Source organism: Mucor mucedo, assembly GCF_025094135.1.
Source record: "Mucor mucedo strain NRRL 3635 chromosome Unknown EV154scaffold_62, whole genome shotgun sequence".
NCBI classification, from domain to species: Eukaryota; Fungi; Mucoromycota; class Mucoromycetes; order Mucorales; family Mucoraceae; genus Mucor; species Mucor mucedo.
In genome coordinates, this window is record NW_026252346.1 from 145156 (window position 1) to 166960 (window position 21805).

General features: G+C 36.3%; 5 protein-coding genes across 5 annotated transcripts; all 5 read right to left on the minus strand.

Moving 5' to 3' along the window:
• On the minus strand, nucleotides 1–1687 carry EV154DRAFT_466452 (threonyl-tRNA synthetase). Its single transcript, XM_051597736.1, has 4 exons — nucleotides 1615–1687; nucleotides 1466–1549; nucleotides 972–1410; nucleotides 1–910 (listed from the first exon to the last, which is right to left on the minus strand). Exons 1-4 carry the CDS (start codon nucleotides 1655–1657, stop codon nucleotides 58–60), a joined length of 1419 nt encoding a protein of 472 aa, XP_051456367.1. The 5' UTR covers nucleotides 1658–1687; the 3' UTR covers nucleotides 1–57.
• Nucleotides 1688–3483: 1796 nt separating this feature from the next.
• On the minus strand, nucleotides 3484–13735 carry EV154DRAFT_445375 (ankyrin repeat-containing domain protein). The gene is made up of 23 exons (XM_051597086.1): nucleotides 13653–13735; nucleotides 13474–13590; nucleotides 12648–13420; nucleotides 12278–12590; nucleotides 11182–12226; nucleotides 10642–11120; nucleotides 10324–10590; nucleotides 10117–10261; nucleotides 9421–10056; nucleotides 8830–9363; nucleotides 8223–8767; nucleotides 7972–8164; nucleotides 7890–7916; nucleotides 7477–7829; nucleotides 6977–7426; nucleotides 6658–6924; nucleotides 6260–6596; nucleotides 5806–6190; nucleotides 5232–5746; nucleotides 4689–5173; nucleotides 4042–4633; nucleotides 3868–3990; nucleotides 3484–3811 (listed from the first exon to the last, which is right to left on the minus strand). Exons 1-23 carry the CDS (start codon nucleotides 13701–13703, stop codon nucleotides 3561–3563), a joined length of 8883 nt encoding a protein of 2960 aa, XP_051456368.1. The 5' UTR covers nucleotides 13704–13735; the 3' UTR covers nucleotides 3484–3560.
• Nucleotides 13736–15130: 1395 nt separating this feature from the next.
• EV154DRAFT_466459 (Aspartate/glutamate/uridylate kinase) lies at nucleotides 15131–17959 on the minus strand. The gene is made up of 3 exons (XM_051597737.1): nucleotides 17811–17959; nucleotides 17050–17718; nucleotides 15131–16989 (listed from the first exon to the last, which is right to left on the minus strand). The coding sequence occupies exons 1-3, from the start codon at nucleotides 17943–17945 to the stop codon at nucleotides 15274–15276; spliced, it is 2520 nt and encodes an 839-aa protein (XP_051456369.1). The 5' UTR covers nucleotides 17946–17959; the 3' UTR covers nucleotides 15131–15273.
• Nucleotides 17960–19131: 1172 nt separating this feature from the next.
• On the minus strand, nucleotides 19132–20594 carry EV154DRAFT_564886 (uncharacterized protein; the record flags this gene model as incomplete). Its single annotated transcript, XM_051605869.1, has 2 exons — nucleotides 19132–19367; nucleotides 19439–20594. 2 exons carry the CDS (start codon nucleotides 20592–20594, stop codon nucleotides 19132–19134), a joined length of 1392 nt encoding a protein of 463 aa, XP_051456370.1.
• Nucleotides 20595–20718: 124 nt separating this feature from the next.
• EV154DRAFT_603638 (cytochrome c oxidase subunit VIIc) lies at nucleotides 20719–21226 on the minus strand (the record flags this gene model as incomplete). Its single annotated transcript, XM_051607358.1, has 4 exons — nucleotides 20719–20837; nucleotides 20908–20923; nucleotides 20981–21068; nucleotides 21131–21226. The coding sequence occupies 4 exons, from the start codon at nucleotides 21224–21226 to the stop codon at nucleotides 20822–20824; spliced, it is 216 nt and encodes a 71-aa protein (XP_051456371.1). The 3' UTR covers nucleotides 20719–20821.
• Between the last annotated feature and the right edge of the window lie 579 nt (nucleotides 21227–21805).

Genomic DNA, 21805 nt, shown 5'->3' on the forward strand with positions numbered 1-21805 from the left:
ACAGTTTTGTCTGGGAAAGACCTGTTGTCATAGTATGTACACATTTTATTTTTTTTATTATTCTAATTTGGAGGTCATCGAAGCAAACATTTTACGAACTTGATCTACACTCATTGTTCCTAATACTTCCCCCTTTCTTGTTCTTACATTCACAGTACCTTCATCCATTTCTTTTTGTCCAACCACAAAGATGAAATTGTATTGATCAAGCTGGGCTTGACGAATCATCTTATTTAATCTATCTCGGGGTGACTTATCAACATCGACAAAGTATTGATCGTGTGCAGCCTCAGCATTTTCTCCCAATGACAAATCCTGGGCAACCTTTTTAGCGTAGTCTGAAAATTGTGTCGAAACTGGGATGACAACACCTTGACGAGGACTCAACCAGAAAGGCCATTTACCGCCAGTGTGCTCAATTAAAATTGCCATCATACGCTCAATCGATCCCAAAATTGCACGATGCACAATCACAGGTGTGCGTTCAACATCTTTATCATCTACATACTTGAGTCCGAAGCGTTGAGGTAATTGAAAATCAAGTTGGATGGTGGCGGTTTGATGAGATTTACCACTTGAATCCTTAACCATGATATCAATCTTGGGTCCGTAAAATGCACCATCACCTTCCTTAATAGACCAAGGTCTCCCAGTTGCATTTAATGCCTGAGTTAATGATTCTTCAGCATGAGTCCACTCCTCCAAACTACCTATATATTGTGATTCGGGTCTAGTGGAAAGTGTCAAATCATAATGAGGGAACTGGAATGCTGAATAGACACGATCGACAAATGAAAGGCAAGATGTAATTTCAGAGGCGATTTGTTCTTCAGCACAGAAAATGTGCGCATCATCTTGATGGAATCGACGCACTCTAGTTAATCCAGAAAGAGCACCGGAAGCTTCATTTCTTTACGCAAAAATTGTTAATATTCATTATAGGTCCTTTTCTCCCTATCATTTCTTTTTACCTGTGAAGAGGACTAAAATCAGCTAATCGAATTGGTAAATCCCGGTACGACTTTGGTGTGCTATCAAAAATCAAACAATGACCAGGGCAATTCATAGGCTTCAAACCGAACAATCCCTCGTCGGCATCAATCACTTGTTCGTGGTCGTGACTGTGAGAACACTTTTGTTCACGTCCACTTTGAACCATAAACATATCTTCCTTATAATTCTGCCAATGCCCACTTGTCTCCCAAAGATCCTTTTTATAGATCAACGGTGTCATGACTTCTTGATATCCATAGCGTGCATACTCCATACGCAAAAATTGTTGAAGTTTGTGGACAATACGTGTGCCATGAGGCAACATAAAAATAGAACCTGGACTGACAGCATGTGTCATAAATAATGACTGAGCTTTACCAATGGCCCGGTGGTCATGTTCATTCGTCTTGGAAACGTCTGCCTTAAAATTAATTTCCTTTTCTGATAATTTTGGCTAATATTTTTTATTTACCATTGACTTTGGAAGCTTTGTTTAAACATGCTTTAGAAATGTGCAATGAGCGAGTTATGAGAGGATATGCTTGTGCAAGTACACCTATGTGTGTTATCAATAAATAAATAATTTATTTACAGCTATCTAAATGAATAGTAATATCTTACGAGAATTCGCTTGAATGGAACGTGTCAACTGCCGAGAAAACATTTGCTTATTGAAAAAGGGGTACCAGGTCTATTCCAACCCCACGCTGTTAAAATCAATGTACAGTCACCTCCAGAGATCTTCCGTGAATTTGAGGCAGTCACTAAGGGCGGAAAAAGAAAAGACGATATAACGATATGAAGCGTAAACAAGCTTAGTTGCATTACCTCCAATACCAGATAATATTTCTGGCCATCTCTTGCCATTTGTAGGGATTTTTTGACACACTTATCATCGTCATTGTAACTGACTTTATTTAAGCCGGATTGTGAGGACGGGATTTGAATAAAGACTGTGCTTGAACTCACCCAGCCAGTTGCCAATTGTTTAAACTGTCTTGACTCTCTCTCTGTCAGTTTTTCGTTGCCTCATAATTGTTGTAATTATGGATACGTTGAATAGACATAGCATACAATATAAGTTTGGGATTCTTAATTCTCGTTGATGATACATATATTGACAGCTTTGAATCAAAATGAGTCCCTCCGTTATATCTGAATCTTTTAGTACAGGACCAGACACCAGTTTGTCTGTCACTAATAAACACGACTAACTTTTTATTTTAGTAGGCAATGTCTATCAAAGGAACTTTTTTTTTTTTTTTTTTTTTTTGCATTTAATAAATAATGGCTGTGAGGTCTTCGCCGTGTTTTTAGTACGCCACATACGGAGTTGTCGTCTTTGTATTTCTATGTCTCTTTTAATTAATCTAATAACTCATACAACGGTACTTTTTAACATTGTTATCACAGCTAAATTTTATCTTAAAGCTTACTCGAAACTGTTCGTACCAATAACACAAAAATTAAATAATGTTCCTCTAAATGTATTTTCTTCTGATTATACACTTCTCCTTTTTTTTTTTTTAAGATTCGAAAGGCTTCAATCAACGTCAATTTTTTCAATAAAATTGTTAACTCGTCTAGTAGCTATTTTATATCTTTACACCTACCTGTATTATTTTAAAACTCGTTGTGTACAACTTCAAAACAATAGCAATTGTCTTTGATTATGATATATCTTCGACTTGAAAAAACATCTTTATGCTATTGTCCTAAATCAATTAAACTACGGTATTTTTTTGAAACTGAAGATTTATATTTTCTATGGGGTATTACGAGCATTGAAACATCACTTATTCTTATGAAATTTGCAAACTATTTTATTATATAAATAGCTGGGTAAGAACCGTAACAATCATCTTGAACTATCTTTTTTATTCATGCTTCTGGGAGCAAACACACGTCAACCACATGCAAACAACGGCTATCTATAAAAGTTTTAATTATAATAAATGAACTTGGGTTAGAAAATATAACTTCTATTATTTAAAGTTTTTCGCAACTGTATCAAAAGAAATCTGATTAATTTGTTAAATGATGATGCACAAAGATCATTTTTTAGCTATTGAAAAATTAGCAGTGTCATGAATTTTTTGTGTAAAGTTACTTAAGGTATTTACTTCATTATCGATCTTTGAAATCCTCATCAAACTCTAGCCATTCAATTTTTAATGAGTATATCAATATATTTAGCTAGAAACGTTTTTTCAGATGTTACTTTTTTAATTCTGGTCTTGAAGCCTCCCTTCAAATTCTTGTCTATTTTGCGTGTACCTGATCCGGAAAGAAAGCTTTGTCAATTTTCCAAAAAGTCACTAAAATGCAAATAATTCAAACCGTCTTAATACCGAACCCCTTAAGTAATTTTTTTTTGACAGCGAATGCGATATCGTACCATTAAGAAAGGGACATGCATCATTATTTTTCAAAGCAATAGCACCTTCGTATTCAAGTAGCACGATGCATAAATAAATCATGTAGGTAAAATAGAAAGGAATGTGCATAGTGCATAAAATTTATTGGGAAAATGTTTAAAAGGGGGCATATATGGAGAACCTATTAAGTTATTCGTCATCAGTTTCCATTAAATCTTCATCCTCGTCCTCATCTTCGGTTTCTTCCGAATGACTTTCTTCGTCTTCGGTATCAGCTGCCAAATCGAGTTTAGGTTCAGCATTTTCTAATGTTTGAGACTCGCCGCTTTCTTCGGAAATGTTTTCCCTAAGCCAGTGTTGGTATTTCTTAGCGTGATTAATTCTAACTTGTGATCGGCATTCTTTTCCATATCGACAGTATGGCCTAGTTCTGAGGGAGTCTTAATAAAGAGCATTGTTAGCGTATATGGGTGCGAAGCATGTTGTCATGACCTACCAGGAATATCAATAGTACTACTAGTCATCCTCTTTTCAAGGAGAATAGTCGCAATATCTAAAGCACATGTATGGCAAACTTTACTTTCTTTAGTTAAATCCAGTGGAACGTTCCATTTTTTTTCTAAATTATTAAAATTAGTATGACTCAAAATTATCTGACATTTCAACTTACTGTACTCTCCAGTCTCAATAAGATTGCCTAGTCCTTGTTCAAAGATATCCTGGGGTGACAATTTTTCGTACGATAAGTATGCCTTAATCACTTCGCCTTCAAAGGTATTAAATGCAGAAAGGTTGTGAGCTTTAACATTGTGCTTGTAAAGAGATTTTAGATTATGCTGATTGGATGCAGAACACAAATAACACTTGGTTGATTCTCGAACTATTAAAAGGTAACGAATCTTGACACGGTCTACATCATAGACAGCAAATTCATTATAGCCGAGTAACGGTGGCTGACCGCTTATAGAACTAGGACGAGAAAAGGGTACACATGGGCCCATAGGAATACATACACCGTCATTATTGTATAAGGCATTGCTGGGATCGGGTACGTTACTTCCTTCACCTTTCATGGAGTGTAATTTATCGGTATTGTTTGTACTGAGATAATTTTCATAGACCGCCGTCTTCGAACCAAGTGCAACCTCACATAATAACAAAATCTTATAGTCTGATTGATGAGATCCATAGTCTTCATTGGCGTAATTTAAGGATTTCGAGAAAGTGTCGGCGAAATAAATGCCATTGCCAAGCATAGCACCCTTTAACATAAAAGTTAAATTAATGACATTTTTTTCGATTTTAAAAGTTACTTACATTAGAAGATGAAGTCTTTGGACTAACTCGGAGACCCTGTTTCAGTATACCCAAAACATTACCCACACGGGATCCATGCCATAAAAGTTTACGATTAGACTCTGCCTTGTACGGGTCAAATCGACTTTCTTCTTCGGTACGGTTAACAGCCAAAAGATGAACTAGTTCGTTGCTACCATTAGAAGTAGACTGCATGTAATTCTTGATCATTTGATATTCGGATGAGCATGACAATGTTTTCAGAGAACAGTTCAACGTCTGGTACACGTATTGAAATGGATGAATACTATCTAGATGAAGCCTGGCGGCAAGTATGACATTAGCAGCAAAGCTAACATAGCTTAAATCCTCTACTCTTGAACACTCTTTCTTGAAATCATCATAGTAATCATCAAAAAGTCTTCTTGCTGGCATATTGCTCTCACCGATACGAGGTAGCAGTCGGGCATACTCAACACACTTTTGAGCAATTTTAAATTCCCATGCTGAAATAATTCAATGAAAAGGTTAACACGATGGTCATCAATTATTAAACGTACTTACTTTTAACTTCGCCAATTTTGGATCTATCGTAAGGATGCCCTCTAGCTTCAATTAATTTAGCCGACATATACTTGACACTATTTAGCAAGTCCCGTGCTTTCTCAATTGTCTTTTGAGGGACTTGACCCAGAGGCATATCAATAGATGTATCAGAATAAACCCTTGACAGATAGGTGAAATTACAGATGAGTTTCATGACATTTGAAACCTCAAAAGGTAAATGTACAGGTAGAGTAGAATTTAGAAAATCAAAGTTCTCCATAAGCTTATCCTTCGGGTGACTGTATTTCTTGAGAATACCATAACAATTTTGCTTTTGCACAAAAGATGTTTGACTATTTTCCCACGTGTTGCCAGTTTTAGACTTGAAGATTTTTTTAAATTCGATGACAGCTTCTTCGAGGCTCAAAAACGGCGTTTTTTGATGTTGCCCTTCGTCTCCAAGCTTTCCCCAACGAGTCCAAAGAATGTTGAGATTTAAAACTTTGTTGTGAATTATGCTCATCTTATAGAACCTAAAGTAGAGCCGGTTAATTTTGTTTAATATATCGCATTTATATTTTAAAATTCTTACCATGTGTCAGTGAATTGGCCATAACTTGGAAGTTCAACCTTGATCAGCATAGTATCATAGGGTCCATTGTTTTCGTCCACCATAACATAGCCAACCTTCTCCAAATTAGAATAAGCATCCACTATAGTCGCTACATTACAATCATCGTCTGTAACCAAAGAGTCTTTTGGCTTTGCAAGGTCTTTTTCTTTTTGCAAAATTTCACGTTCAATTTGAGCATCTAGATCGACCTGTTGGGTTGAAATAAAATCAATTTCCATTGATGGACCATCATTATGTGCAGATATATTGCGTCGAGTAATATTGTATCTAATTCTTAGTCTTCTCAGAGCATCATATAGCGACTTATTCTTTCTTTCAAAAGCATAGCAGACTGGAGACATATCTACGAATGAAAGTATAATATTAGGGCTACTACCAATAATAAGAGTCGACTATTTTATTGTGTCCTTACCATATATATCCCTCATCTGTAACAGAGTTTGTAGTGTTATGATATCAATTTCAGCAATTATATAGCTCATAAGAACATCATTTTCGTGAGAGAAACCGCCATTACATCCAACAAGATATGAAAAAATATTGCGATTTTCATCATCGATCCATCTCCAATCCACTTTGTTTTGAGCTCTTTTGCAAAGTAGGTCAAGCATATCTAGATTGTTTTGCATGATCACGTGAAGTACTGCAGGAACAGGTTTTCTGGAAGGGTTCATCATTTTTGAAGAAATAAAATGATCAGTGGTATTGCAACTTTTAATATTAACATCAGCCCCAAGCAGAAGTAATTGCTATATATGACTTTAGGGTTAGATTTAAATGAACACGTATGAAATAATGTTTTCATATTACCTCTACTACAATTGCATTTTTCTCAAGTATTGCAAGTTCAAGAGGTGTCATACCGGTTATGTTATCGACAAAATTAACATTGGGTTTGAATGATTCAATCATTTTTTCAAAAATGATGTCTTTAAAGTTTAACCTGTCATTGTCATTGTTGGCACCGTCTTCAAACTTCTCTATGTATTTCATTTTTCCAAAGAAAAATTGATAAAATATAGTACGACGTGATATTGAATCAACAACATTTAAGTCAATATCGTATTCAAGTAATGTCTATATTCGATTCCGTTAGGCACACAAATTAATGCATTGTCAAGTATCTTACCTCTTGATTTTCAACTGAATCAAGGAAAACATTATACATGAAGCAAGATCTACCAAGTTCCGGTTTTGATTCAGGGCCGTTGACATTAGGATTAGCGCCAGCTTTTAACAATTCCTTTAGCAATAATGACTTTGGATAAGAAGCAGCAAATATAGGATAAAGAAGGACTCTATACTTTTTTCCCGTTTCATCTGTTCTTTCAACATAGCAAGGTACATTTACATCCGCACCGCTTGAAATTAGAAGTTTCACCAGGTTCAAATCTTTCTTTTGACACGCAATCATAATAGGACTGGTAAGACCATAGTTGTTATCTTCGTTGATGGGTGAGTTATATCGTAATAAAATTTCAGTGATATCATGACTGCCTGCTTGTACAGATTTTAAAACAAGAGAAGGCTTTTGGAATCCGCTGGTGTTAATGACACTTGCTCCAGCAAATAAAAGCTCCTATAAAAGGCGTTAAATATCAAAAATAATAACTAATAAAGTCTACGCACCTTGACACAAGCGAGGTTTTTGGAATCAACGGCGTAATCAATTGGGGATTTTCCGTCCTTGTCAATAGTTTGAACTTGAGTTTTGTCCATGGAAAGTAATTGTTTAAGTAACAATGATTGCCCATTCTCTGCAGCATAACTAATGGGCGATCTACGGTTAGCGTCAAGATGAATAGATAGATTGAGAGACAGGAGTTTTTCGATTATGTCCTCTACATATTCCTCCCAGATTTCAGTGTTAAATGGCCTAAAATTGGAAACAACATGCCAGATATTCTGACCGTCGAATAATTCTTGAGAAAGGGAATCATCTTGAGCGGATCCTAACAAAATTTCAACCATGTGAAATTTTCCTATAAGAATCAATAATAAGTAAACCTTATATAAAGAATATTGTGGCAATTGTTTATTACCGTTTTTTAATGCGTCCCTGATGGATTCTAAATATAAATGATAAATTAGCAAAAGAAAATTGTGCACCTTTCGCTCACTTACCCATAAGGGTGATACCGCTATCGATGGCTAAGTAGGCCATATTAATAAGAGATTGTGATAAACTAAAACCAAAGGTAGACATGGATTCCCCATTTTTTAGAACGATACTATTGCTGACGTTAGCACCATAATTACAAAGCATAACCGAGTAGTCAACAAAGTTACTCCTGAGAGCCAGCTGAAGTGGACCATTCTACATATAATAAGGCTAAATTAATTATTGACATACTTACTTGTAATTTATTACTTACATTATCAGAATCTATTGCATTGATGTCAATCTTATTTTTAATAAGGAGAGATGTACAACTGAATGCACCAACGCAAGCAGCATAGTGAAAAGGAGTTCTCCCAAATTCATCTTTAATATCAAGCTGCAACTCTTTGAAGTCTGATAGATAAGTAAGTATATCAATAGGATCAGATCTTGCTGGATATACTGTAGCTTCTTCCCACTTGCAATCACAGTATGACTTTAGTGACTCTCTTTCCTGGTCCAATACAATAATACCATCGACTTTGCTTTTTTCATGATTTTCTGTACATTCAGCCTCATAAAGTTGTGTCTCTTTTGCAACTTTCATCCAAACATTTAGAGAATCTGTACTATCACCAGGTAATTCAGAAGCTTGATCGAGATCGAACTTGTGGGCATAGGCATTTAAATACTGAATTTTTTCTTGCTTAGCTTTTAGCTCCTTAGCTATTTTCTTGACTTTTTTAGATAATATGCCAGTATTACGTGTTAAGGGTATTAATTCACTGTCAACAAATACATAATGGAGAGGTGTTCGGCCTTAAAGGAAAAAGACGAAATTAGTTTTATGTTTATACTTATCAATGACTAAAAGGACATACCGAAAAAATCAACGGCATTTGCATTGGCACCTGCTTTCATCAAAAGACGCTCAACACGGAAGGACCGATTTATCTGTTTCTTTGTTGTTTCAATTGCCAGATGCATGGGTGTTTGCTTTCTCGAGTTCGTTGATTCAAAATCCGCGCCATTTTCTAAAAGTAGCTTGACGATCTTATGTTTTTCGGTAAGGATTGAGTTATGAAGAGCAGAATTTCCAGTTGCTTTGTCCCTGCTATTTACACTCGCACCGTGCTTTAAAAGCAATTCGACTATATTAATGTCCTGACTATGGGTAGCCTCGAAAAGCGGAATATGTCGACCATCATTAAAGTTTGGATCTGCGCCAAGTAGAAGCAAATCATTGACAGCTTGAAGATTTCCATTCTTAGCTGCATAAGATAGCGCTGTATTACCCTCAACATCCATACAATTGACATCGCACGAGACAGAGGTGTTTCTCAAGTATTGTAGATAATAAGAAACAAAATCGAGTACGTTTGACTTGCAGACAATTATCAAAGCATTTTCAAGTTCTAAAAATTAACAAATTAGTGGCTTATTTTAAATAGTTTATATAAAATTATACTCACTTTTTGTCTTAAGATCGTGATTAATAGCTACAATTGAGCTTTGGAGAAAAGCTTGGAGTAGGGAAAAACTAGCAGTTCTGACAATCTTGATCAATACACTATCACCATTTTCGAAAATAACATTGGGGTTTGAGCCAGCTTTTAAGAGAGATTCAATGCTTCCAACAGTATAGTTTTTGTCCTGGGATATTTTAGAAGCAATCGATTTAACGGCTATCATCAAAGCACTTTCATCTTTTTCGTTTAATTGATCAATATTCGCATCATCTGAACACTTGCTCCTGCACATCTCAGCAAGATTTTTATCGTCCAATCTAGCAGAAGCATTCATAATAGGAGATATTTTCAAGGAGTTGGTAATGAATGGACAAGCGTTAAACTGGATTAAAGTCTTGATTGTTTGATGAAGCATTTTCTTAAAATCCGGTTTAGAAATGGTAAAGCATATCTTCAATCTTTTAGCAGATTCCAAAGATTGGTCAGGTAACTCTTGATGAGAATCTTTTTTAAGACGATATGCAATAATAATAGGCGTGTCTCCCGAAAGGATTTCGTCGTTCAGCTGGACTTTGATATTGGGTTCACAACCATTTGCCAAAAGAAATTGTATTAAATCAACACATTGAGATTCAGCAGCTGTTCAAAAAATTGTCAGTCATTTCTGCCAAAACTTCCATAATTATTTAATTTATTTACCGATATGGAGAGCCGTATAGCCAGTTAATAGAGGATAGTCCTTCTTGGTCGATTTGGGATTGCTCTTCTTAAAGTCTTTAGGCAAACCAACAACTTCATTCATTCTGGGCCTAAACTTGGTCACCATACCATCCATGAGCTCAATCTACAGGAAAATTAAAATAATATTATAAATCTGGTTAAAAAGGTATCAAATAATTTTCTTACCCATAACTTAAAGTCAAACTGTAAATTGACAATTACTGGCAAGGTAACCTTGTCGAATAATTTTCTAGGATATCTCTTTTTTTTGTTTTTGTTTGAATACTCGTTGTAACTGGGAGAGCCATATATCCCCGAGCCGTTATTTTGAACATATTCAATTCCGGCCAAAATCAGCTTCTTTTCGCGAACCATGGCGTCCTTTTGATATTTTATTGCGCTGAAAACTCCAAAATATAAAGGAATAATACCCTGACAATTGGGCAGATTGATCTATTATAGGACATGTCAGTCATTGAAAAAGCTATGGAGTAGGATACTTACAATTCTTTCAATATCAAGCATAAAATTAATTGAAATCGACTCGACACTTTTCCACATTTGTTTAGCAATATCCTCATGTCGTTTCTTCACAAGAACATCCAAGTCATAATGGGGCTGAAGACCATTAATAAATCCAGCATATTCACCGAAGTAATGGAAGAAGTTGTTTCCATCTTTGTCCACATCTGTCCAGAATCTTGATCCATATTTAATAAGGGTAGCAACTAAATGATGATTTTTCAAACGCATGGCCGTAGCAAGTGGAGTTTCGTTGTTCGAGGCTTTAATGTTCAAATCGGCACCATGTTTGACCAGAAGATCGGCCAAAGTATTCTGGTAATCCACACCTTCAATATCATCATGTTTAACTGGGCTAGCTTGGAAATGATAACGTGGACTAGAGCATAACGTTTCCCAACCCTTGGGTAAAAGTTTAGAATAAGAAACATTGGAAACCAATGTATGTAAGGAGGTCTCTCCTACGTTTAAAATAAGTTTAGTTTTACGCTTTGTTTAATCTCTTATAATATACCATATTACCTTCAATATTAACACTGTTAGCATCGGCCTTCATCGTGAGTAATAATTTAACCTTTTCAATGTTAGTTTGTTTTTCCATATATGTATCTACAGACTCGTCGATTGTATTTTGTAGCATGATGCACCCAGTTTGGTTCTTAAAGTTAACGTCGATTTTACTATTGGGCATACCGAGAAGATACTTGACAATCCCAATATGACCTTTCATATTGGCAACAGAGCATGGTGTGCTTCTCCAGACATTACATACAGATGGGTTAGCAGAACCATACTCAATAAGTAAATGTAGAATATTGATGTATCCAAAAGCGGCAGCAAAATGAACAGGAGAATTGCTAGAGCTATCGGTAACATTGGCATCCACGCCGAGGGAAAGCAAGTATTTGACTACGTTTATATGACCATTCATACAGCTATAATGCAAGGCTGTTCTTAGGAATTTGTCTCCTTTTTCGGGATTAGCCTTTCCTTCTTCTATCAATACACGAACACACTCAACGTGACCATTCTTCGCAGCGAAAATTAAGGGAGTTTGTTTTTCAAGGTTTTCAATACATTCGACGGGAGCTTCATACTTGAGTAAAACAGCACACGTTTCAGCATGACCAAAAAAAGCGGCATAATGCAATGCGGTTCTTCTGTTACGTACAGCGGTTTGAAATACAAAGGGTGAAGTAGTCGTAACCTCAGGACCACCACGGAGATGTCTAATTAAAATTTCAACATTGTGACTTCTACCAAATCGAGCAGCTTGAATGAGCGGACACATTTTGTATTTGTCAACAAGGGATAGGTTGAACCCTTTTGATACAAGAAACTCCAGACAATCAGATGTTTCACTGACGGCAGCAAAAAATGCAACAGATCTACCAAAAGCATCGGTATCTAATCGTTCAGCAGGGTCAAGTTTTTCGTAAAACTCGCTCAAATAAATAGCGCTTGGATTGATAGCAGAGAGATGATATGGAGTAACATTAAATGCATCAGAAGCCATTTTTAAGACTTGATTTCTTTTGTAAGTGGTCAAGGTCTCTCTATTTGAATACTAGAAGTATGATAAGCACAAAAAATAGTAAGCAGTTTATATTATAGTTACCTCGATAACTTCCTTGTGAAGATGATTAAAAGTTGATCGCCCATCAGTTATATGTGAAAGTAAATATCCAGCCAAAATTCTGCTTCCAGAAGCTGCAACATAGTAAACATCATGGGAGCCATTTTCAAAATTTTGCATATAGGTACTGATTACTGATTCGTCACAAAATGGAGCTTTGGAAACATATGGGAGAAAAGAAAAAAGGCAACTTTCTTCAATACCACTTTCAAGATTAATCAAGGATTTTTTAGCATTTTCGTCTCTATAAAAGACCGAATCACCAACACGGTTTCCTCTTGACTCTTCCACACGTCTATATAAGTTTGTGTTATTATACATCATCAAAGTAAACATGTATTACTGTTATTACCTAAAATTACGGTTATTGTATTCACCCATTCCTACATTTCGTCCAGTATTTCCACCATCATATTCGGTATACTTTCTTGGAACTTCGGGAAAATTGGTTGAACTTGGATCTTTGTAGTGATTTTGAACCGCCTCAATAAAATTTGGCTTTTTGAGCAAAACTGCATACCGAGTGAAATCAAGGCCATTAGATTTATCCTCATAGGAATGGCTGGTAATACTATTATCTTTCAAAGCGGTTTCCAACTGGTTTAAGTCATCTTTTTCAAGCGCTTCTCTGTATATATTAGCACCACATTGCAAGCAACACTCTTTCCCACCAAGACAATTTGAATGCTCCACAATTTTTTCAATGTTGAGACTACGTCTCATCTCCATGCGATTCAATCTTTCTTCGATTTGGTTTTCCAATAAAATCTGGGCCTTCGTTTTTCTTCCTCCTGTAAGTTTTCTGATAGACTTTTTTGTAACACTGTCTTTTTTACTTGGTCTACGGCTTCTATTAGCAGTTTGAACATCACCGGCATCACTTTCGCTTCCAAAGACATTCATATCATCATATTCAGACTGTTTCAAAGCCATAACTGCGCGAGTTTTAGAGGATCTAGAGTGCCTTTGGTGACCTTGTTGATCTCCAATGATAATGGAATAACCTGACTCATTCAAAACCATCTGTTGATATTCGGTAAGAATATCGGAGCTCTCAATCATATCTTCAGATTCCCAGTTGTCGTTATCAGGCCCTTCACGCTCAACCAAATACATCATTTTCCCCTTGGTTCTAGTCAATACGCGTAATACTATATGATGTGAAACGCTCTACTTACAGATTGTCTCTTAAAGTCACGAATACGAATGATATTCCATTTTTTAATTATCTTCTTGGTTTTACGGATTAGAGCTTGCTGCTTGGTAGGAGCCTTTACTATCCCGGTTGTGTTTTGCTAGCATGATCGTATTTATTTATTAATCATGGAATCGTATGAGATATTAGGGTGGTTTTTACCTTTTTTGTGATCACCCTCGAGGAGGATCTTGTAGGCATTGTTTTTGACATTTCTTTTTTCAAAAAATAAAATTTACTGAAAGAAAAGAAAAGGGGATGGTTTGCTTCTTTTATATATTTATTTCGGTAGTGTTACTGTGGCTGATTATGCTGTGACACAGATACCGGGCTTACAAATGGTTGTCATGGAAACCAAAATGCGCGTAGCGGTTGCCATGGCAACCGCGTAGATACAAAATTGTCGCTGGTTATTGGTTAGCATTGGAGTTGGAAGGGGTGCACAACCCTTTTTTTTAAAAAAAAGGGAAACCGCCTTCAAATATCGCCATTGTGGAATTAGACGGCATACCGTTCTCACGATATTAATATGCAGCTTTTGTGTATACTTACACAATATAAATCGTAAACTGTTTTAAAACAAATGTATTATGAAAAGGAGTCAACCAAAAATGGAAATCAATTTTCAAATCATAACAACTCTCATTCTATTCAATTTTTATAGTATGAAGCAAAAATAATTATTCTGTTGTCATAACATCATTATTTTCTTTTAGAAATACGTCTATTAAAGCTACATTAGCATAATATTAGCTATTAAGTGAAGTCGGTAGGGTTATCTTTTCTGTAATAAAATAATCTAGTGTGAATTCATTATTCTACCGGTTTGATTGCAGGGATGAATGATAATACAAAGTAGTCTTACTTTTGGCAGATTATTTCTTAGCATAAGGTGTGATAAATTGTAATTTAATTGTTTATTTACTCTCACCATAAACTCAAAGTTGCCATTTATTTTTAGAAACGAGCTTGTCTCTGACCTCGTTACAAGGCAGTTACATGATATAGTGTCTAATCTTTTGTAAAAAGGAGTCTTTACAAAATACACTAACAACTTCATTTCCATAAATTAATAACTTACTATAAAATCAGCTGTTAAAAAAAATCTTTTTTTCCTGAGGTTTCTTGGTCTTTTTAACGTGACCAATACTCTCTGGTCTAAATGTATGAATTACTGCTTTTTGGTCACGTTTAATTTCTTGGAGCAAAGTTTATTTGAATTAAAAGGATATATTGTATGTAAAGAAGGAATTTTTTTAAAAGTTGGGTTGCTGAACGTTAACCCAGTTACAGGTCTGACATTCATATAGCGATTTCGTGCCGCCAACCGGAATTAAGGGTATAAAGCAGAATGTAAAGCATTGGTTTCCTTTTATAAGATAAACGTCTTTGGCTTGGCAATTAGGGCAATGCCATACGTTGTGGCCAGACTTGCGTTTAAATCGTTCGATACCAACTAAAGGTGATAAAGTTATGAACAAGCATTTTATTACTTTATATTCGATTTACTTACAAGTAAAACAGAAAAACATGATGATTTTTTGTAAAGAAAAAAAGAGAAACAAGAGAAATATTGGAAAGGGTCTAAATATAAAACCGTCTGAGTTTAACAATACGTCATTTGGGCGTGCCTGAGACGCATTAAATAAAAATGTGGAATGGTGTCACACAAGTCTTTTTTTTTTTTTTAGAAATACATTATTATTTTTTTATATGTAAAAAGGGAATGATCAAATAATAAATGTCTAATGCAGGATTTTTTTGTACATGTCAATTATTTAGTCTAGTTGGTGGGAATACCAGCATATTCATCAAAGCCTAAAGACAAGTTCAGGTTTTGAACAGCTTGAGTAGCGGCACCCTTTAATAAGTTATCAAGAGTAGTGGTGATAACAGCACGGCGACCATCAGGATGGACGTTGAATCCTCCAACACGGACAAAATGCTTACCAGCATTGTCACGAACAAGGGGCTCTCCAGATTCCAAGACTTGGACAAGTCTTTCGCCCTTATAGAATTCCTCAAATGCTGACTTGATATCTTGGCTAGTCATGGTCTTGGCTAAAGGTACATTGACAGTCAAGGCAATACCTTGGAACCAAGATGCAACATGGGGAATAAAGTTGACAGGTGTACCGAGTTGGTAAGAAACTTCACGTTCATGGATATGGTTAGTCAAAGCATAAGGAACAATGTTGTCTCTCAAAAATGCAGGATCGTTTTTATCAGATGGCTTGGTACCAGCACCAGAATAGCCAGAGACACCGAAAACAGTAGGAGCAGAATGCTTATCGAGGAAAGGAACAAGAGGACGAAGAGACATTTGAGCACCAGTAGCATAACAACCGGGGTTAGCAATACGGGTAGCTCCTCTGATGTTTTCACGGTTAAATTCAGGAAGACCGTAAGTCCAAGTGGTATCGAAACGATGATCAGCACTTAAATCAACCAAAACTTTGTCGGTAGATTCGCCAGCCTTAACATCTTCATTAACCTGCTTGACGAAAGGAGTACAGATACCGTTGGGTAAAGCTAAGACCCAAGCATCAACTTCGGTTTGAGCCTTAAGGTCAGTAGGCTTCAAGTTAACATAGGTCAAATCAGACTTGGTATAACCCTCAAGAGGCTTTCCCTCTAATTCACGAGAACTAACGTGGGTTAAGTTCAAGTTAGGATGAGCATTGATCAAGTTAATTAATTCACGGCCAGTGTAACCACGAGCACCGATCAAACCGACATTCTTTTGCTTGGAAGCGCTGGCAAAACCGCGGCGAGACATGAATTGGAAAGCGTTTTGACGGTAAGTGGAATAAGCACGAGTGCCTGAAGGCACAGAAGCAGGCTTCTTATCGTTAATGTTGTTGAGAGTTTGCTTGATCTTGTCACTATCGTTAATACCGTAGAAGAAGGTGGTGGATCCATCTTTGGCATTCTTGAGTGAGCCGTCAGCACGCTCGAAATGCCATGAGCGATCAAGAGCACCTTCCTTGTTGGAATCAACAACCCAGGTCAAGTTATCATGATCCTTACGAATAGAGCTCCATAAGTTCTCGGGGACATTGTTTAAAACGGCAGTCTTAGAAGTCAAGAGCTTCTCAAGAACAGCAGGCTTGGAAGCATCATTAGGATCTTTGGTAACAATAGCCAAAACCTGTCCGGGCTCATCAGTGTAGATAGAGACCTTCTTGTTTTGAAGGGAACGGAGATAACTAGCGACTGAGTTTTGTCCAGACTTAATGGTGGCATCTTCAGCTTCCATAATACGACGGAGCTTGTCAGGGTCAACTTGGTCGAGTTGATCGTACTTGAAAAGCTTGTGGCCACGACGGATCAAAGTACCAGCACCAGAATCGGTGAACAATTCCTTGTGGAGATGACCAGCAGAGATAATTGCAACAGAGGAAGAACGTGGAAGACCATCCAAAAGTTCCTTACATTGGCTGATCTTGAGCTTGGTACCATATCTAACCCAAGGTTCTTTCAAAAGATCCTCATATTCCTATGAAAGCACGTGAATAAACAGGAAAATAAAAAAAGATGAAATAATCTGTTATCTTACCTCATCCAAGTTGATAACATCGATCTTTTCGCCGGTTACACCATGATAAAGACCATTCTTTTCATTTAAGAAGACAATCTTTAAAGGTTCTAAAACGGTAGCTAATTCGGCAGCAGCGACATCAGCATTGACGTTCAAGATTTGGCCAGTGGGAGTTTCAGCCAAAGAGGTCAAAATGGGAAGGGCTCCAGCACGGATGGAAGACTCGATGACTTCCTTGTTGACACCTGTGATCTTTCCAACATATCCATATTTATCCTTATCGAGATAATCGGCAACAAAAACTCCTCCGGGAATAGGTCTAGCGCGAGTACCATGTCGTTCAAGAGCATCAACAAGTTTTAAATTCTCGGCCATGAAGACTTTACGGGCAATCTCGAGAGTTTCAGGATCAGTAATACGAATACCTTCTTCATATTGAGGTTCGATCTTTGCGTCTTCCAATAACTTGTTCAATTGAGGTCCAGCTCCATGAAGGACAATGGGATAAAGACCAACTCTGTTTAAAAAGGTCAAAGCGGAAGCAAGTGTTTCAAGCTCATCAGTCAAGACAGCTCCACCAACTTTGATAACAGCAAACTTTTGCGATTCGACGGATGAAAAATGACGAAGATACTGTTCAACCTCTTTACGAGAACCAATGTTGTATAAGAGTTTAGTGATAGTTTCCTAAACATGAGAGATTTATTTGAGTTAATTATTTCGAGCCCCATTAGATATTATTGCCTTTTCAATCAAGATAATCTTTTTTGATGTTTTACCTTTTCTGCAGTTGCACTTCCAGCGGTATATTGACGTCTTTGAGTGGGCAAGACAGTCATAGGCTTGAGAACGGTTCTTTGAGCGATACGCGCAACGCTGCCTGACAAGGCGGTCTTTCGAGCAATGGAAAGCATACTTGGATAAAATCACAAAGGGTGAAGAAAAAGAAAATAAAAAAAAGAACAGGTTTCTTTAAATGCGGGGACATATGTGACTTTTCAATCGGAGTTTAGTAGGAGCAAAAACGCACTGGTGATGACTCACAAACTTGAATTTCATTTGTTCTGTTGATATTTGTTTACGGGTATACATTTTCGACATGCTTCTTTTTTTTTATTTTATTTTTCTTCTTTTGCTATCAGTTATAAAGTTTGACCTTTTTGTAATAGATTTTTAAGTCAAAGATTTTCTGTTTGACAGGTATTATTTTGAAATTGAGCATGTGCTCATAAAAGACAATGAAAACCATTTTCAACGTCATACAACTCCGCATAAAATTAAGAAGGCATTAAGTCATCTCAGTTCTTGTAATATTATGCCCTTCCTTTTGGAATGTCAGATTAGCTGCGAACTATCACATAAAAGTTCTTAACCTTTATTGTATATTATTTCATTAGGTGACAGAAAAAATCATTTGTATGTGCAATATAATTTCAACCCTTTGAGTTTCAATAAGAGTTTGCACTAACCATTACCACATAATCTCATGTGTCTGACATGGAAAAGAACCTTCGATCACTGTATACACGTACATCATGTGCAAGTTTTTGACTTATCTTAGAAACATGTACCAGAAATGCACCTGTTAAATGGGTCAGTCATATTAGTTTCTGTGATACTGACAGCATTGTTATATGTAAAACAAACTTGACTCTCGCTTTGTATTTATTGGAGACGGTCGCAAATATCTCGCAAGAAGTTTCGAATGACTGACCTCGCCTACAGATAGCTTGGTACATAGATTTGTAGCAATGACACAACCATCGGTCCTCTATGCTACGGGTTTAATTTCGAGTTTGATACTAGTTTCGCCAACATCCCTTTTTATTCCACCAATTTTTGTTAATTCAGAATTTGATTTAACTACGGGGACTCTATTTAAACAACGTATCATTGATTGACAGGTATGGTTTGATTTAAATCATGTGTTCAAATAAAAACAACAAATCCCACATTCGACAACAAAAAGTCGGAGTTTTACAACAACCCTAAAGCTGTCAAGATTCTTTATTTATTTCAATTGTACAAAAAGTTAATTATTAAATAGTTGGTATGCTAAGATTTTATATATACATGATGTTGACCAAAAGGTTTTGGAAGTTACTGTTCTCTCGGATCTATTTGTAACGATCCAGATGCAATGGACTCATGAAAATCGAAATGTTCCTTAAATCTACTTTTTATTTTTGGCTGTTGAGGTAGTACAGTGATGCCTTCATCTTCGTTTTCAGATGATACGTGATCAGTAGCTAGCGGGAAAAGGCTGATGGGAGATAGTCTTTTAATTGGTGACAATGTGAACTGTGAAATCGATGGTGATGGCTCCAAGTTTTCCTCTAGAAAGTTGTGAAAAGTAAAGTCAACACAACGAAGCAAAGCACGCAAAAGAATAATATTATTGCATTACCTTGTTGGCTCATCGATGGTATGTTTTTCGGTTTTGTGTTATTTGGGCTTAGTGATACATTACTACGCTTTCTCAACCAGATAAACAAAACAACAAGTACAATAATAAACATGACTCCGCCAAGTACTGTACCCAAAATGATGCCCAAATGATTATCTTCTTGTGGTGATCCTTCAGTAAGCCACTCAGGTGTTGCAACAAATGACTTGCTTGTCGTATTTAAGAATTCGAGATTTGCTTTGCCTCCATAAAGTAGCGCCATTTCATCGTCGATTCGTGTAACCAAAACAGATCCACCGCCACTTCTTTGGCCTGTTTGTTGAACTATTGAATTTACAAATGTGACGGTAATCATCGGCAGTAGGGCTGATGTATTTGACTGCCATATGGTTGTGGAGATATATGTTTCATTTTCTTGTCTGGCAACGATGAGAAATGAGTCAAGGTCTTCAGTGGTTGGAACAACTTGAATAGATTGTGTTTGGTCATTGTCTAGTTCAAACGTTGAAATCAATCCATACCATTGCAAATTTAGAGGGTCCAAACAGTAAATATAAATTATATTCGAATCGATTTGAAAATGGAGAATCCAGCGAGATGTCGCATACAGTGTAGTAATAGAAGAAGCTGTCTTTATTGGTGTATTAGGTGAAAGGGATACTTCATCCCAGATATAGGGTGGGTAACGCGTGTCGAGTATAAAAGTACTAGACTCATTATATCCACCAAAGATCACTATGAAATCATTATATGCGGCGATAACAAATGCACTGGTCAATGGTATTGTTCTTTCGACGAATGAATTAATGGCATTTTGCGAACCTAAATAAGTGATGTTACTATTTAAATTCCATGATAAGGTGATATCATCTATAACCTGTAAGGGTTGTTGTTGCTCTAGAGGTATTAAGATGACTCTGCCTGATCTTGTGATACTACATGCACCGACTGTTGTTAGATTATGCGTGGTTATTTCTGGACTGGTATTCTCCCAAGGTTGTTGAAAATTGATTGCGAGTGATTGTTGGTTGATTACATACACCTTTCCACCATGACTGAGGACGCATGGATTTCTATTGGGTAACCCGAAATCAGCATAATCAAGCGCCTGTATTATTTCGATAAATAATAGCCCAAAGAACAAGAAATGCATCATTCAAGAGAAAGAGAAAAAACAAAAGAAAAAAACAAAAAAAGAAAAGCAACTAAAAATAAAATTGACTATTTATAACATTTTCGGCTTAAATAAATAAACAAAAAACGAAAGGCACACAGAAAAATTAGACAAAAAAAATATTCTTTTATTCCAATACACATTAGTTAGTTTTGGAAATATTACTGTATGTTGGGTTGATGATTACAAGTTAAGAAGACGGGTTAGATTTAACCAGCCTTGTAGCTATAAAAGAATTGTTAGTATTCCATCTATTCGCACAAAAAAAAAAAGAAACAGTCCAATATCAACTTACAATTGCCAGGCAGCACCTATATTAATCCACATTAGTAAAAATGAATCTAAAATAATTCAAAAAATGCACTTACCAAGGAAAGGGGCGGCGAAACCGAGACCCAAATACAAGGTCATCTTGATGGCAAGACCAGCTCTGTTCTTGGTGTTGAAAGGAACGTTCTAAAATTTCGACATTATTTCTCCATTGCATATATTTTTTTTTTAATTTTTTTTTTTCTTACAGCACCGTTGGCGTTAGAGAAATGGTAAAGATCAGAACGGACAACTTGACGAGAAGAAGCACGCATGGCGGAACGAGCGAGGACGTTGGAGATCATCTTTTAATGTAAATAGTAAGGTGAAAAAGAAAAAATAAAAATTTACCTTGAGCGGTTATACAAAAGTTACAGGCCTGGGCCAAATTTCCAAAAAACTCAAAAGGATGACATCAGCCACGCGGGGTTTTGATATTTGGCAGCAATAAAGAAGCGAAGTTGCATATAGTTTTCTCCTGACGATTTCCGGATGAAATGAAAAAATGAAGCAAAGGTTAGCTCTTGAGCAAACCAACAGAAATAACTTCACTTCAGCTGCAATATTTTTAAGCCATCATTTCACCAGGAGCAGTTATCAGTTTAAATGCTCTAGAAGTTCAATTCATAATTCTGTCGATTTATGTTATCATTTGTTTTACGATTTTCTAAAGGAAAATTAAAGTTCGCGTAGCCGCACAGTAAGAAAAAATTAATTGCGAATTCCCAAGGTGACATTATACGTGCTATCATATTGTGTTATATGTAAAAATATTACATTACACATATGATGTTACAATATGTGTGCACTCTAGCCAACTTCCTAGTATTTCTGCCCAAAACTTAGACCAAACGAACTCAAGTGCAAACATGTAAAATTGAAGA